The sequence below is a fragment of the Oryctolagus cuniculus genome, chromosome 11, assembly GCF_051225735.1.
Source record: "Oryctolagus cuniculus isolate XC-2025 breed Fujian yellow rabbit chromosome 11, ASM5122573v1, whole genome shotgun sequence".
NCBI classification, from domain to species: Eukaryota; Metazoa; Chordata; class Mammalia; order Lagomorpha; family Leporidae; genus Oryctolagus; species Oryctolagus cuniculus.
The window spans coordinates 34,450,009-34,464,739 of NC_142877.1; the positions used below are offsets into that span (position 1 = coordinate 34,450,009).

Consider the following 14,731-nt stretch of genomic DNA (forward strand, 5'->3'; position numbering starts at 1 on the left):
GGATATTGAATGAACTATCTAATGTGTTATGATACATATAGAAGTCTCCTTACGCTTTTTTCTGTTCGTTAATTAAACCTCTTTCCAACTATTGTACTGGAAGGAACACTGGAAGTGAAAGTAGTCATGACACCCTGACTGCAGATGTTCAAATACTTAATTCAATCAGAAGAAAAGTATTGTCATTCTTTCAATTTTAACTAGGACTTATTTTGAATTTTATATCTTTGAAACTAAAGTGATAGTATTTTTTTTAAAGTATGCCTTTAGCTACTTCCATGATGTTCCTAACTGTCTTCTTTTCAACATCTGGATTAGGTTTTGAGAAACAATAAGCAATGGAAAATTACTGATTATCTACAATCAATAAAGCAGATGAATACAGGCAGTTTGTGGTGCTGGCCATTAAGCCATTGTAGAGAGAGCACTTGGGTAAAAATGTACACAACTGCACTGTTGGAAGTCATGTTATTTTGAACTGGTTTGTGACTTCTGCATAATTGACAGTCTTCCACCAAATACTCATTTTTATTTCTGCTGTACAGGTGAGGCAGTTACTATGGAAAAATCAACACTTTGCACCCTCTCCAAAACATTCGCTTCCTAGCAAAGTCAGAAGTTCAGTAGCTTTTTCTGATAGTGGTTTTTAGACTATGGGATATTATGCACCATGCAAATTGCAAAGTAAATTGCCAACAACTACTGTTTCTTTAAAAAAATGATCAACAGAAGAATAACAACAACAAAATTTTTAAAAAAGCATGCTAAAAAGATGCAGCAACCAATTACAATCTCTTATCTGAAAATTTCATACAAAAATTGTGTTTCAAAATAAAAAAATAGGAAGGGCATACTCTCAAATTGAACTTCTGTCACCTCAATTGAATAACATTAACTTTATTAGAAACTTATCATCTTCTCCTATTATTATTTTATTCTCTTTTGGGGATCCATGTAACCTCTGCTGGAAAACGAGAACCACCACATCATTCCATCTGATGGCTTACACTCATTTACTAGAACTTAGTAAAATATGATCATATAATGTTTATCATTCATATTTCAGAACATCTTTCAAGTAAATAAATAAACTTGTCTTTCTTTCTTAATGAGAAATCCTATAGGATGTCCCAAAAGACAGATTTTGATTTTAATAAATATACATGACCTGTATTATCTGCCCTTGGCGCTCATGGGTCTAAATAATGTAGGAGTTCAATGTAAATTCTCACTAAAGAAGCAAACCAGCACTTTAGAATCTGTACTAGAAGGTGGAACTGGCACCATCTCCCGGAGGTTCTCACACACTTGAGGGGAAAGGGCAGTGTTACCTTTGGAAAGCACATGGTGGGCTCCGACAAGCGAGGGTAGGTGTAGGAGTTGTACGAGTGTCCTTGGGGATGGGTTTTAAATGCACTTGCTCCGAAGGGCATCATGGGTTCCTGGAGCCCTGAACCTGACCGGGACCTCTGCCGCATGGCCGGCTGAGGACTCGTCTGGTTCATGTAGGACGACTTCGGCCTCCTGTCGTAGTCCTCCAGGCTCGGTGCCCACTCACTTTCGCTATAGGCCAGACTCTCCTTGGAGCACCTGCTGGTCCCCGCAGTTCTAGAAGGCGTGAACTGGAAAGGGTAATCCAGAGGGGAGCTGCTTGAGGCTCGCTGGTACTCCCACTTGAGATCACCATAGTCGCTTGGTTTGCTCAGCGAGTCCAAATGAGCGTGATAATCGACAGGAAATCTGGCAATATCACCTTTCACAGGTTTCATCTCGGAATAGTAGGCCTCCCCGTGCTTCATCCTCATCATGTGTCCGTTTTGCTTGGTCACATGGCTGCCTTTGTAGTACGGATCCAACTCGTCTCCGTAGAGACTCTTTTCTCTGTACTTTTCGGTCACGTAGTCTACAGTGGTATCGGATTCGCTGGAGTACTGTGAGAAGGTGATGAAGCCGTTTTCTTCCGAATGGCCCTGACCATGGCTAGAGGCTCCCTGATCCGGGGTAGGAGGGCTTTCTTTCCTTAGCGAATTAGAGCGAGTCACCGAGATATTGTCGAAATCCTCCAGCAGGCCGTTGATGGAGGTTTCCTTGCAGGGTTTGTTTCCTCTGACGATTGTCTGGGAATAATAAAAGCAGCAATGTTTAAATAAAACATTCCATGCTTTCAGATGATTGGAGGAATTGCACCCCCACTCCATCCAGGTTAAACCATGGAGAACATTTCACACACACACACACACACACACACGGTGAAGAAAGGGTTACTGATTGAATTCTGTGATGAAATAAATCAAATATTAAACAATAATTTCAAATTGCAAAATTTTTCTTACCTATCTAAATAAAAAGATTAAACATAAAAAGCCATTTAGAAGACTATGTAGACTGTCACTGTCTTATTTACAAATTTAGAGCAAATTTCTTCCCTCTATTCTTCTTCCTAAATGATTAACTGCAACCATCTAACAGTGAGCTGATGATTATAAGTTTGACAGTATATAACTGTTTATATAAAACATATTATATTTTATATTCATTATTCAGATGGTTTGAAAACTATTAAGTATGCATTGTTATGTGAATATTAACATAGCTATATTAATATGCAGTTTTTTCACCCTTTTTATGGGAGACATCTATTAATTGAGGTTATGGGATTCTATAGAAGAGGAAGAGACTTTCTAAAACTGAAGCAACAACAGGAAGATTACTTGTGTGATCTAATTTGTGACCAAATTTGACATTCTTATTAAGCATATAACTGTAATGCTTGCTATGGTCATACTTCTGCAGAACACCATTGCTGAATTTTGGATGGTTTGGTAATGACGTGGTTGTAACTAGATCTAAATGAGACATCGCCAAGCCCAATGTTCCTTTTAATGAACCTAAATAACACCAGAACACCAGGAACAGAAAGAAATAGCAAAGCTCTTACAGAGCCAGTCAGCTGTGCCTTGACAATGACAAGGTTTGCTGCAAAATACCATGGGGGCGGATAAAAGAACAAAGAACAAAGTGTTGTGACTTCAGCCTTCCAGGATTTTAAAAGAAAAATGCATTTGAGCAAGCAGTGAGTTTAAACCCTTTTCAGTTAGGATGTTATGAGCATTCAGGCTGGAGGAATAACTCTGAGCTGTCCTAGAGCTTATGTTCTTTAGATCAGTGCCTCTCAAACAATTCATGCAAGGTTCTATTTACTCCCCCAGACATTCCTAGGCTAATACTTATGGTTTACACTCTTTTCTTTTAGACAAAATTTTAATTCTAGAATAGTTTTGGATTCACATAGAAGTTGCAAAGAAAATACATCATTCTCAGAGAGCCTTGCTCCAGTTCCCCCTATTGTAACATCTTGTGCTACTATCAGCAAAACTCCATGTTTTTGTAGATTTTTACCTAGGTCTCCAGGGTCCCATCCAGGCTCACTCATTGCATTGATTTATTATGTCTCCTAAGTTTCCTCTGCTCTGTGACAGTTTCTCAGACTTGTTCGTTCTGATGTCCTTGATAGTTTTGAGCAGTTCTGGTCAGGTACTTTGCAGAATGTCTCTCAAATGGATTTGTCTAATGTTTTTCTCATCGTTAAACTTGGGCTCTGGGTTTTGGGGAAGAGGGCTGCAGAGTAAAGTAGCAGGTTCATCTTATCATATCCATGTCAATGTGGCTCATTACTGATGATGTTAACTTTTATCAGATTGGTGATGTGCTTGCTGGGTTTCTACACCACAAAGTTACACTTCCTCTTCCCTCCTTTCCATGATGCATTCTTTGGAAGCAAGTCACTGTGTCAAGGGGTTGGGGCCTTAAACTCTACTTCCTTGGGAAGAGTACTACATAAAGTACTTGGAATTCTTTTCCATAGAAGACTTGGTTATTATCCCCTCCTTTCAATTTATTCAATCAATTCTTAATCAGTATGGGTGGATGGATGCATATTTATTTTATACTTTGAGTTATAATCCAAGATTAGACTATTTGTTTTGTTGCTTAAATAGTTCCAGCTTTTGTCACTGGGAATTCATTGAGGAAGGCTGCTGTGTCCTTTTGACACAATTCTCTTTGCTTTTATTTTTGGGGCACTTCTTTACTTGTTATCATTACCAAAAGGTCCAGCTTCATCTTATATTTTCCCCTGTCCGTGTCTTATAACGAGCCCTTTTATTGGAGAATGGTAAGAGAAATGAAGAGCTGAATTCAGGGTATACCCATTTCTACTGGAGTGTCATTGCTTTCAGGTCTTCCCATAACAGAGCTAGGAAATACAGTTTGCATTCTAACCCATAAATACTCACGTGCCTATAATTATATTTGTCCATCTGTATCTATATACAGGTCTTTGAAAAATTCATGGAAAATGTGTACTGTGAAAAAATTGCACATATTTTAAAATATTTTGCATCAAAATAAACTTGTGTTTTAATTCCATTTTCCATTAAGTACTCTCATTTAATGTTAAATATGCACACACATAGTGCTAAAGTTACTTGATATTATAGTTGGTTTTGAGTGGTACACTGTTCACCATTTTCCCTTTCCCTATGCAGGTGAGTGTTTCTTATGTTTGAACAAAACAATGCCCTTAAAAATATTTTACCATTTTGTCTTAACAGAATTCACCATATTTGCACACCTACTTCTTTAGTATCATGGTCTTACTATGAAGATATAACTCCTAAGATTAGGATAGAACGTGGGTACCACCAAAGTAAAGGTATAGTTTCAGACATCTGAAAAGATGACATTCTAATTTATCTATAGTGAAAAAAAAACCAAAACAATACAAAACAAAAACAAACAAACAAAAATACAAAGAAATCAAAGCATTTTCTAACTAAGGCATGATCTTTTCTTACATCTCATTTTTAGCCTTTAAAGATGTTTGTGTTGTGGACATTGTGGTACAGTGGGTTAAGCTGTTCTTTGGGATGGATACCTGCATCCTACATTAGAGTGCGTGGTTGGAGTCCAGACTGCTCTGTGTTTCCTGCTAATGGATCTAGAAAGCAGTGGTTGATGGCCCAAGTATTTGAGTTCATGCCACGCATGTGGGAGACCTGGATGGAGCTCCTGAATCCTGGTTTCTGACTGGTGTAGTCCTGGCTATTGTGTGCATTTGGTAGCTTCCAAGATCAGATGAGATAGGCCACTTTCAAGGCAGTATGGTCATAGATCTTTTTCTTTTCTTTAGGCAATAAGCATGCAGGAAAATTTAATGAAGAGAAATAATGAAGTGAGTACACCTGACAGACCAGGCATGTTAGTAAAAGACTGAGAGCACAGTTTGTTTTCACACTGGATTTTTAAAATTTTAATTCTTAATATAAAGAGAACAGATTTCAAGTATTTCATAGGTACAATTCTAAGAAGATAACCATAATGCCCTTCCTCCCTCAATCTGCCTCTTTCCTTCCTTCCTTCCTTTTTAAAAGTTTCGCAAATACATAATTTCAATCTCACAGATATAGGTATGGACCAGCTTTTCAACTGCCCTCCCCACCCCAGTCCTTTCTGGGGTATAGCTGGGTGGAAAGCTTCCTGGGCATGGAACTTCATAACGGACCTAATAGTCCCCCCTGGTGTAGGGCACAGAAGGTCTGCCTCTCCCTCTCTTCACTCTGCCTTTCAAATAAAAAAAAATCTTAAGAAAGAGAAAATCCAAGTGGGTGGTATAAATATATTACTCTTAGAGGATCCACATGCTTTCCTCTGGTACAAATACTCAGTGTTAACAAGTAGGGGCTCGAAAAATATGAATGTTTGCTAAAAAAAATTATTGCCCGGCCCAAAAAAGTAAAAGAGAAGAATCCTATAACTTTATTTGATCCAGCATACTAGTTAAAGCAGAACCAAGGCAATATTTGTTTTGCTGACACGAGTTTCACTTATGGAATCATAAGTGAAGCACTAACAATAAAATCGAAACATGCAGAATTTTCCAACACCGTTTACATAGGCTTCAGAATGGAAGGAAGGTCTACTATTTATTACTGTCAGCATCTGATGTTTATTAATGCAAGACTGTGCAGTTTTAGAGAGATCAATAATACAATAACTGCAAGAGTATAGGTGAATTTTATACCACAGAACCTCCAGGCATTAAAAATCAATGCAACCCAATCTATTTGCGTTTGAAGCCACAGTTCTTGTTGTCTTTCCATTGTATGCTGGACTAACTTGGCGTCAGCTCTGGCTTCCAGTGACAGCGGCCATATTTCATGGTGCTCTTCTGCAGGCTGCCGGCTGGTGATAAGCCGTAATGGATCTGTGTGAGAACAGCTGTCTCTCCTTGTTCTCAGGGAAGAGATGAAAAAGTACCTTTGCTCTCATAGACTGTATTAACCTTGACAATAATGAAGTGTGTAATTAACAGCTTTGCCCTAATAAGACCTCACATTTCTTTTTCAAAAACAATATCTTCTCTGTACCTCAAGGATGTATTTCATTTTGTCTTTCTGGGTAAACACTTTTCTGGAGGTTAATAAGGCAAATAGTCTTATGATTCAAGTATAAGCCAAGACTGAGTAGAAAGTATCTACTTTTTAGCATCTATTTAGATTCTTACAGTGTTTGTAGAGAACCAGTTCCTGTAGCTTTATTAAGGTGGAGTGCTGGAAATTTCTGAGACAAAATCATGCTTGGATCTGTATGGGAATAAAGGCTAGCTCTTGGTTTGATTTTATAACATTGTAAGACTTCTCATTTATTTTCTTTCTGCTTTGTTTGTATACTCTTTTTTATTTATTTATTTATTTATTTTTTGGTAACTACTAGCAGTGGTGCTAATTGGATGACTATCTGCAAATCCCATGTCCCTGGGAAGTTTGACAATTCCAGCAGACTATCTCAGAGTATAGCTGAGTATTCAACCATAAAATTCCTTAACAAATCATATTATAATCATATGGAATCTGAATAAGCCAGTTCCTTTGCCAACTAAAAATATTGCTGTGGTTTGCCTCCATTACAAGAAAGTATAATATATTTAAGAAAGGTTTTTGTAAATTTTGTAGAAAACATGATTTTCTAATTAAGTTATTTGTAAAATGTTCTATTATTAGCCATTTTCTCTGCCTTCTAAAATAGGACAACATCATTTCCACATAAGGATAATTCCCAAAGATGACTTTCTATTTATTGTTAACTCAGCAAAAGGAACATAAGGAGTTTACTGACCAGGTTCTTGATTGAACCTAAAGTAGCTGAGTTATAGTTGAATTGTTTTATCAGAAGTGTTTTATGTCCATTTTAAAGTCAGTTTGAGGTCATGAGTAGTGTAGCTGGGAATTAAACTATTATTTGCTGTTTCCTGGTTTGTTGTCTAGGTAGCAGTGAGGTCTACAGAAGTGTCTCTGCTCATTAATATATTCATTTAGTCAAATAAAAATTGTTTCTAGGTGCAGGGAGTACTATGATACAAGATTTGATCATCTATTTCTTAACTTGGGTAGCAAACAGAGCAAATGTAATTATTCTTTAAAAGTTGCAATTGCTGTGTTCATATCTTAGCCTGCATTTCCTGAATGTAGAGGCCTGACCATGAGTAGTTTCTCTTGAAATGCAAGGTCAGGAATAATGGGGAGAGTATAATGTGGAAGAGGGAATGCCAGTTCAGTGATGTTATTTGTGGTCAGTGGGGGCTCAGTTCTGTAGAACTGTTGAAAACTGTGTGTCAGAACCAATTACTCTAGGGAATGAAGATAGAAACATTCATCTACCTGCTCGCATGTCCTCTTGGAATGGCCGAGGGAGCAGCTACAGGCATCCCACAGGTGAAAGTTAAGAAACTATCATCTTAGAAATCAGAGACAAGTGCTATTACTTGTGGTGAACAGCAGGTTGGCTCAGCAATGACTAGAGTAAGATATGTTTGACTAAAACATATGAGATGCAGGCAAGAGGTATCCAATACATCTTCTAGGTACATGACATATTTCACACTAACCTACTGTTGGTGGGAATGCAAACTGGTAAAGCCACTATGGAAGTCAGTTTGGAGATTCCTCAGAAACCTGAATATAACCCTACCATACAACCCAGCCATCCCACTCCTTAGAATTTACCCAAAGGAAATTAAATTGGCAAACAAAAGAGCTGTTTGCACCTTAATGTTTATTGCAGCTCAATTCACAATAGCTAAGACCTGGAATCAACCTAAATGCCCATCAACAGAAGACTGGATAAAGAAATTATGGGATATGTACTCTATAGAATACTATACAGCAGTAAAAAAAATGAAATCTGGTCATTTGCAACAAAATGGAGGAATCTGGAACACATCATGCTGAGTGAAATAAGCCAGTCCCAAAGGGACAAATATTTTATGTTCTCTTTGATTGGTGACAACTAACTGAGCACCTAAAAGGAAACCTGTGGAAGTGAAATGGATACCATGAGAAACAATGACTTGATCAGCCCTTGTCCTGACTGTCCATGAACAACTTAATACTTTATCGTTTTTAGTATTTTTTTGTTCTACTTAATACTATTGATTGAACTCTTTAATTAACACACAATTATTCTTAGGCGTTTAAAATTAACTGAAAAGTGATCCCTGTTAAATATAAGAGTGGGAATAAGAGAGGGAGGAGATGTACAATTTGATACATGCTCAACTGGACTTGCCCCAAATGGTAGAGTTAGAAACATGCCAGGGGATTCCAATTCAATCCCATCAAGGTTGCATGTACCAATGCCATCTCACTAGTCCAAGTGATCAGTTTCAGTTCACAATTGATCATAATGATAGGATTAGGACTCAAAGGGATCACATACATAAGACTAGTGTCTGCTAATACTAACTGATAGAATTACAAAGGAGAGAAGGATCCTACTTGGGAAGCTGGATACACAGCAGACTCATAGAATGGCAGATGTCCTAAACAGCACTCTGGCCTCAGAATCAGCCCTTAAGGCATGCGGATCTGGCTAAAAAGCCCATGAGAATTTCTCAGGCATGGAAAGCCAAGACACTCTGGCCAAAAAAAAAAAAAGACCTAAATGAAAGATCTCTATGAGTGAGATCCCAGCAGAAAGAACAGGCCATCAAAGAAGGAGGTACCTTTCTCTGAAGGGAGGAGAGAACTTCCACTTTGACTATGGCCTTGTTGAAATAAGATTAGAGTTGGTGACTCAAAAGGCTTCCATATCCTTGACAACTCATGATGAGCCTTGGATGATTACTGACACCATAAACAAAGAGTGTCAATTGTTAAATCAACAACAGGAGTCACTGTGCACTTACTCCCCATGTAGGTTCTCTGTCCTTAATGTGTTGTACAATGTGAATTAATGGTATAACTAGTACTCAAACAATACTTTACACTTTGTATTTCTGTGTGGGTGCAAACTCTTGAAATCTTTAGCTAATATATACTAATTTGACCTTCTGTATATAAAGATAATTGAAAATGAATCTTGATGTGAATGGTATGGGAGAGGGAGTGGGAGATGGGAGGGTTGCAGGTGGGAGGGAAGTTATGCGGGGGAAGAAGCCACTGTAATCCAAAAGCTGTACTTTGAAAATTTACATTTATTAAATAAAAGTTAAAAAAATAAAGTGGAATAGGCATTTAGCCTGGTGATTAAGATTCTTATTAAGATGGAGGCATCTCATATCAGTACTTGAGTACTTGGCTCTGGCTTCCTTGCACAACCTGGGAACCAGTGGCAATGGCTTAAGAAATCGGGTTTTGCCACCTACATGGGAGATTTGGACTGAATTTCCAGTTCTTGGCTTTGGCTTAGCTGGGGACCATTACAGGCATTTAGGGAGCGAACCAGTGAATGGGAGCCAGTGTGTGCTCATGCTCACTCTCTAATAAATAAATATCAATGTCTCAAAAATTAAAAGTAAAGTCATATAGTGTCCCCTTCTCATTAGCCAATGGGGATGGGCATCAACATTCTTGATCATTGTGGAAGACATGTTGGGTGGTCCCAAAAGACACATGCTCCATTCTCATAGCATCGAGCTGTTGCTTCAAAGCTGTTCCAAGCAGGGACCATAATCTTTGCATCTAGATAGGGCCCTGAGACAGTTCTCATCCATGAAATGTGAGCAAGATGTGATGTGCATGGCTGTCAGGGCTAAGTTACAAAGAAATGCCCTTTCTTCTTTGTTTCTAGATGGCTGGAGAAGATCTAGCAGGATAACAGTCAATATGGAATGCAGAGGCATGAGATGGATTTTCTATCACTTAAAGCCACTCTGGTAAAGAAAATTCACATTCAATATTTAGTGAGAGAAAAAAATCTTATTTTTTGAGCATCTTTGCCAAGATGTAAGGATTAATATGCTGGCTTACCCTAATATATCATAATAATAATGACTATAAAGAAGTAGAATGCTGACCTAGAATAAGAGTTAGCAATAAACAAGGACAGACTTTATCTTGGTTTTCCTATTGACTGAGTGCAATCTAATTCTCAATAGCTGGCATTGACCAGGACATACACAGCAGCCCTGGGATAAGACAGGAGCAATCTGAGATATGAAAGATATGAACCAGACAGACACTGATAATGTTGCGGTAGAATAAATGACCCGGGGGACCCAGTGTTGTAGCACAGCAGGTTAAGCTGCTGTGTGTGCTGCTGGCATCCATGTTGGAGTGCTGGTTTGAGCCCTGGCTGCCGTGCTTCCTGTCCAGCTCCCCGGCAATGCACCTGGGAAAGGAGCAGAAGATGGCCCACAAGTACTTGGGTCCCTGCAGCCCACATGGGGAGCCTGGATGGAGTTCCAGGTGGGAAAAAAAAATGGCACCAAAAGCCCAAGATAGAGTGCTGTGACTAGGACTGCCATCAGCTTGAATTTTAGATATCAATGAGAGTGTAACCACATACAAGTAAACTTCAAAAAGTTCATGGAAAATGGAAGAAAAAGATAAAGTTCATTTTGGTGAAAATTTTGTTTTGAAATTCATACATAGTTTTTGTGTAATGCACATTTCCCACAGACTTTAAAAATCCTACATGTGCATGGATTTCATAGTTTGCTTCAAAATAAGCCATTCTTTTAATTCTATTTTCCATTACCGTTTTGAAAAACTTTTGCATGAACAAATGTTTTATTTTTCAGTATTTCAGGAGACACAGACAGACATACAGTAGTGAAAGAAGGCATATTCATTAGGTTGTACAACACAGGGTCCAATTGAGTTTGACATTAGTTTCCATGACACATTGCCTGCATCATGGGCAAAGTTATCCCTTTCCCAGTTCAATGTGACTGTGCAGTTCCTTTGTGTCTGGAGGTGGTGTGACCTGTGTCTCCTACCCTGCATTCAGATGGTCATGTGGTTTGCTTGGTCAAGAGGAGGTAGATTAAGGTGGAGTGACATTATATCAATTTGGAGTCTCAGCCTCAAGATGTCTTGCCAGTTACTACTTACTTTCCCCTGGCTATTTATTCCAGGCAGCTTCAGCTAGTCAGCTGGAGGGTCATACTTGCTGAGGCCAGCCTAGATCAGCCAGTCCCAATTATTCAACTGCCTCTTTCCTCTACGCTGTCCAGAGCAGGGAGAAAGGAGGTATGAAAACTAGCTGCTGGACCCATTTAGATGAGGGAAGGTAAATCAGATTGCCAGAAGGCAAAGTGCTGTGTGTCTATGGATAGGTAATGATAATCTCCTCTCTCTCTCTCTCTCTCTCTCTCTATCTCTATCTCTATCTCTATCTCTTTCATTATTTAGTTGAAAGGCAGGAACACAGATCTCCCATCCACTGGTGCACTCCCCAAATGCTACAACAGCCAGGAATGGGCCAAGCCAAAGTCAAGAGTCAGAAACTCACTGTGGGTCTCCCAAGTAGGTGGCAGGGATCCAAGTACTTAAGTCTTCACTTGCTACCTCCCAGAATGTAGAGAGGGGAATAGAACCCAGGTGCTTCTATATGGGATACAGGCATCCCAAGCAGTGGTTTAATTGATGCACCAAATTCTTTCCCTGGGAATGGTAGTCCTTGATTTGGCTAAAGAAATGGACATTTATAGAGTGGAAACTTTTAGCATAGGGTAGCCAGCTTCTCCTGAATTATGATCACTATAAAGACGTCTAACTGCTTTTGCATATAAAGGATGAGTGAAAAAGCAGAAATAGGGGCATGGTTGGGGCTTATGCTTGAGTTGGTTTAGTTTCTTTACGGCTGAAATTTCTGAAATTGGCATGGTTATAGTTTTGATTATATTTACATAGATTATAGTCAAAAAGAAGCATTTTAGGAATGATACAATATTTTCAATAGTATCTTAAAATTCTTAATGAAACCATTAGATATTGGATTACTTCAGTACATATAGTTTATTCATAAGGAATCTGTGCCTATTTCTTTTTGCAAGTCTCAAATGTAATTTTACTTTTGTAATTTTCAAGAATATATTCTTTAGACATCATGTTGTACAATAGACTTCTTGAACTTATTCCTATCTCTGAGATATTGTATCCTTCAGTCAATATTTCCTAACCATCCTAAGTTGCTCTTCATTCTGTGCCTGGTAACCACCATTCTAATGTCTGCTTCTGTGGGTTCAATGTTTTTAGATTCCAAATATAAGTGAGATGAGTTGGTATTTCCCTTGCCAGGCCTGGCTTATTCCACTTGACATAATGTTCTCCAAGTTCACCTATATTACTACAAATGATAAGATTTCCTTATTTTTAAGGCTAAAAAAGTATTTTTGTTGGGTATTTACTCATAAACAACATCTTTATCCACTCATCTACTGGTGAACCCTTAGGTTGATTCCATACCTTGGTTATTGTGAATAGTATTGCAATGAATATGGGTGTACAGATGTCTCTTTGACATACTGATTTCATCACCATTGGTTATACTTGCAATAGTGACATTGTTAGATCACATAGTCATGGGATTTTTCATTTTTTTAAGATGTGTTTCTAAGATTTTTAAATGTTACCTCTTAAAAGTCTCTATAAATTGAGACATCTTAATATATCACAAACTTTTCAGATATAGTTACTGGGAAATATAAAATTATATATTTGGTTTGCTTTTTACTGAGCAGCTTTGACCTTCTGTATATAAAGAAAATTGAAAATGAATCTTGATGTGAATGGTATGGGAGAGGGAGTGGGAGATGGGAGGGTTGCGGGTGGGAGGGAAGTTACTGGGGGGAAAAAGCCATTGTAATCCATAAGCTGTTCTTTGGAAATTTATATTCATTAAATAAAAGTTAAAAAAATAAAAAAAGAAAGCAATATAAGCATACATTGTTGTGAGGTAACATATTTGCAGAAAGAAAATTTCAAAAGCAAGGATGTTTAAAACTCATAATTTGTAAATTTCCAGTTGTGTTTAAATTTAAAATTCTGTTTAAACTCAGAACTTTCTTGGAGTTGGGGAAAAACAAGTTAACTGCTGCTCTTTGACGTTATTAATCTTTATAGTAATGTCAAAATTTTTCTCTGCAACAAAAGAAACATCTTGTTACATCACATTTGTTCAAGAGTCTGACATTTAAAAATTTGATAATTTGATAACAAAAAGGTTGTCCGAACATCAATTGCTACTACTTCCGACAGAAACAACCCGAGTGGTTAAATGATGCTTGAATTATTACCGTTTAGCAGTGCTAAAGGCTAAAATTATTTGCTTTCTCTTGTAGACTATACAAAGAAGGACAAGGTAAATTTATTTTAAAATTGGCCCAAAAAACTTTACTTGAATGTTCAAAACTTAAATTTTTGCTGTTTGTTTCAACTTGACATTTCAGGCAATCTTTATAAGGGTGAAAAGTATTTCTTGAAGGCATAATAAATGTTAAAAAACTCTAATCTGGAAATAAAACCATTAGGTGATTAAATAACATTTAAAAAAGTAAAGTTGGTGTTGTAACTACATGCTTCATATTTCAGATATTGGTTTTTAAGATACCAATAAAAGAATGCCTTATAGAAAATAAAGAGGGCTCCAAACCTTCCAAACACATGAAACTTTTAAGTTCATCAAATACTAAGTTTAGCTTTACCAAATATTCCTAGTTATTATTAATCATCTATCTCTCCTGGGTAATGGAAATCAGAGTATCAGTTATCCTCAGGGGGCTTACTGGGAAGGGGCTCAAGAACTTCCTGGAAAATGGAAAGTCTGATATCTTGATCTGGGTTCTGGTCACATGAATGTATACATATGTAAAAACCCAGCTGTATATTCTTGATTTTTATCTTTTATTATATGTAAATCATTCCTTTGCTATAGCACATGGGTGTGGCATCAAGTCAAATGGCTACTTGATTTTATCCAGCAAAGGTGTAGCACCCTGAGAACAGCTTCTGCAAAGGTGAGCCACTGGATAAACCTTGGAATGAGTGCTTGCCAGTCACTGTTATGGATGATGACTGCAGGTAAATGTGATGAGAGCCCTAGAATGTGGATGAACCACTGACTAAGTTGAAAGGCCATTATTAAAGCAGGGGTTTAACAGGACAAGACAATGCAGTGTGGGCCAAGGTTCACTGTCTAAGGGAGTGATAAGAGCAGATGTTGTTGGGTGTTGTTGTGATGGGGTGGGAATTGAGTCAGAGGACAGGAGACTCCCATCTCTTAAACCCAAAGATAGAGAACTGCTTTTTGAATATTCTGTTAGCTCAACAAATGCCAAAGCAATGATGCCATTCTCACTAGTGGAGCCTGCTCATCCAGAGAAACCTGCAAGTCTAGGGGGTTTTCCTTCTGTACAACAGCAGTGCTAACTCTATGTTTCTTTAAATAT

General features: G+C 37.9%; 1 protein-coding gene across 2 annotated transcripts in view; it reads right to left on the reverse strand.

The window, feature by feature from the left end:
* PAK5 (p21 (RAC1) activated kinase 5) overlaps window positions 1-14,731 on the reverse strand; it is a 302,315-nt gene that overhangs the window by 40,450 nt on the left and 247,134 nt on the right. For both annotated transcript variants that reach the window (XM_089307306.1, XM_002710976.6), the window contains one exon: window positions 1,332-2,117. In XM_089307306.1, the coding sequence (XP_089163432.1) occupies window positions 1,332-2,117 (786 nt within the window). The remainder of the gene's footprint in view (window positions 1-1,331; window positions 2,118-14,731) is intronic.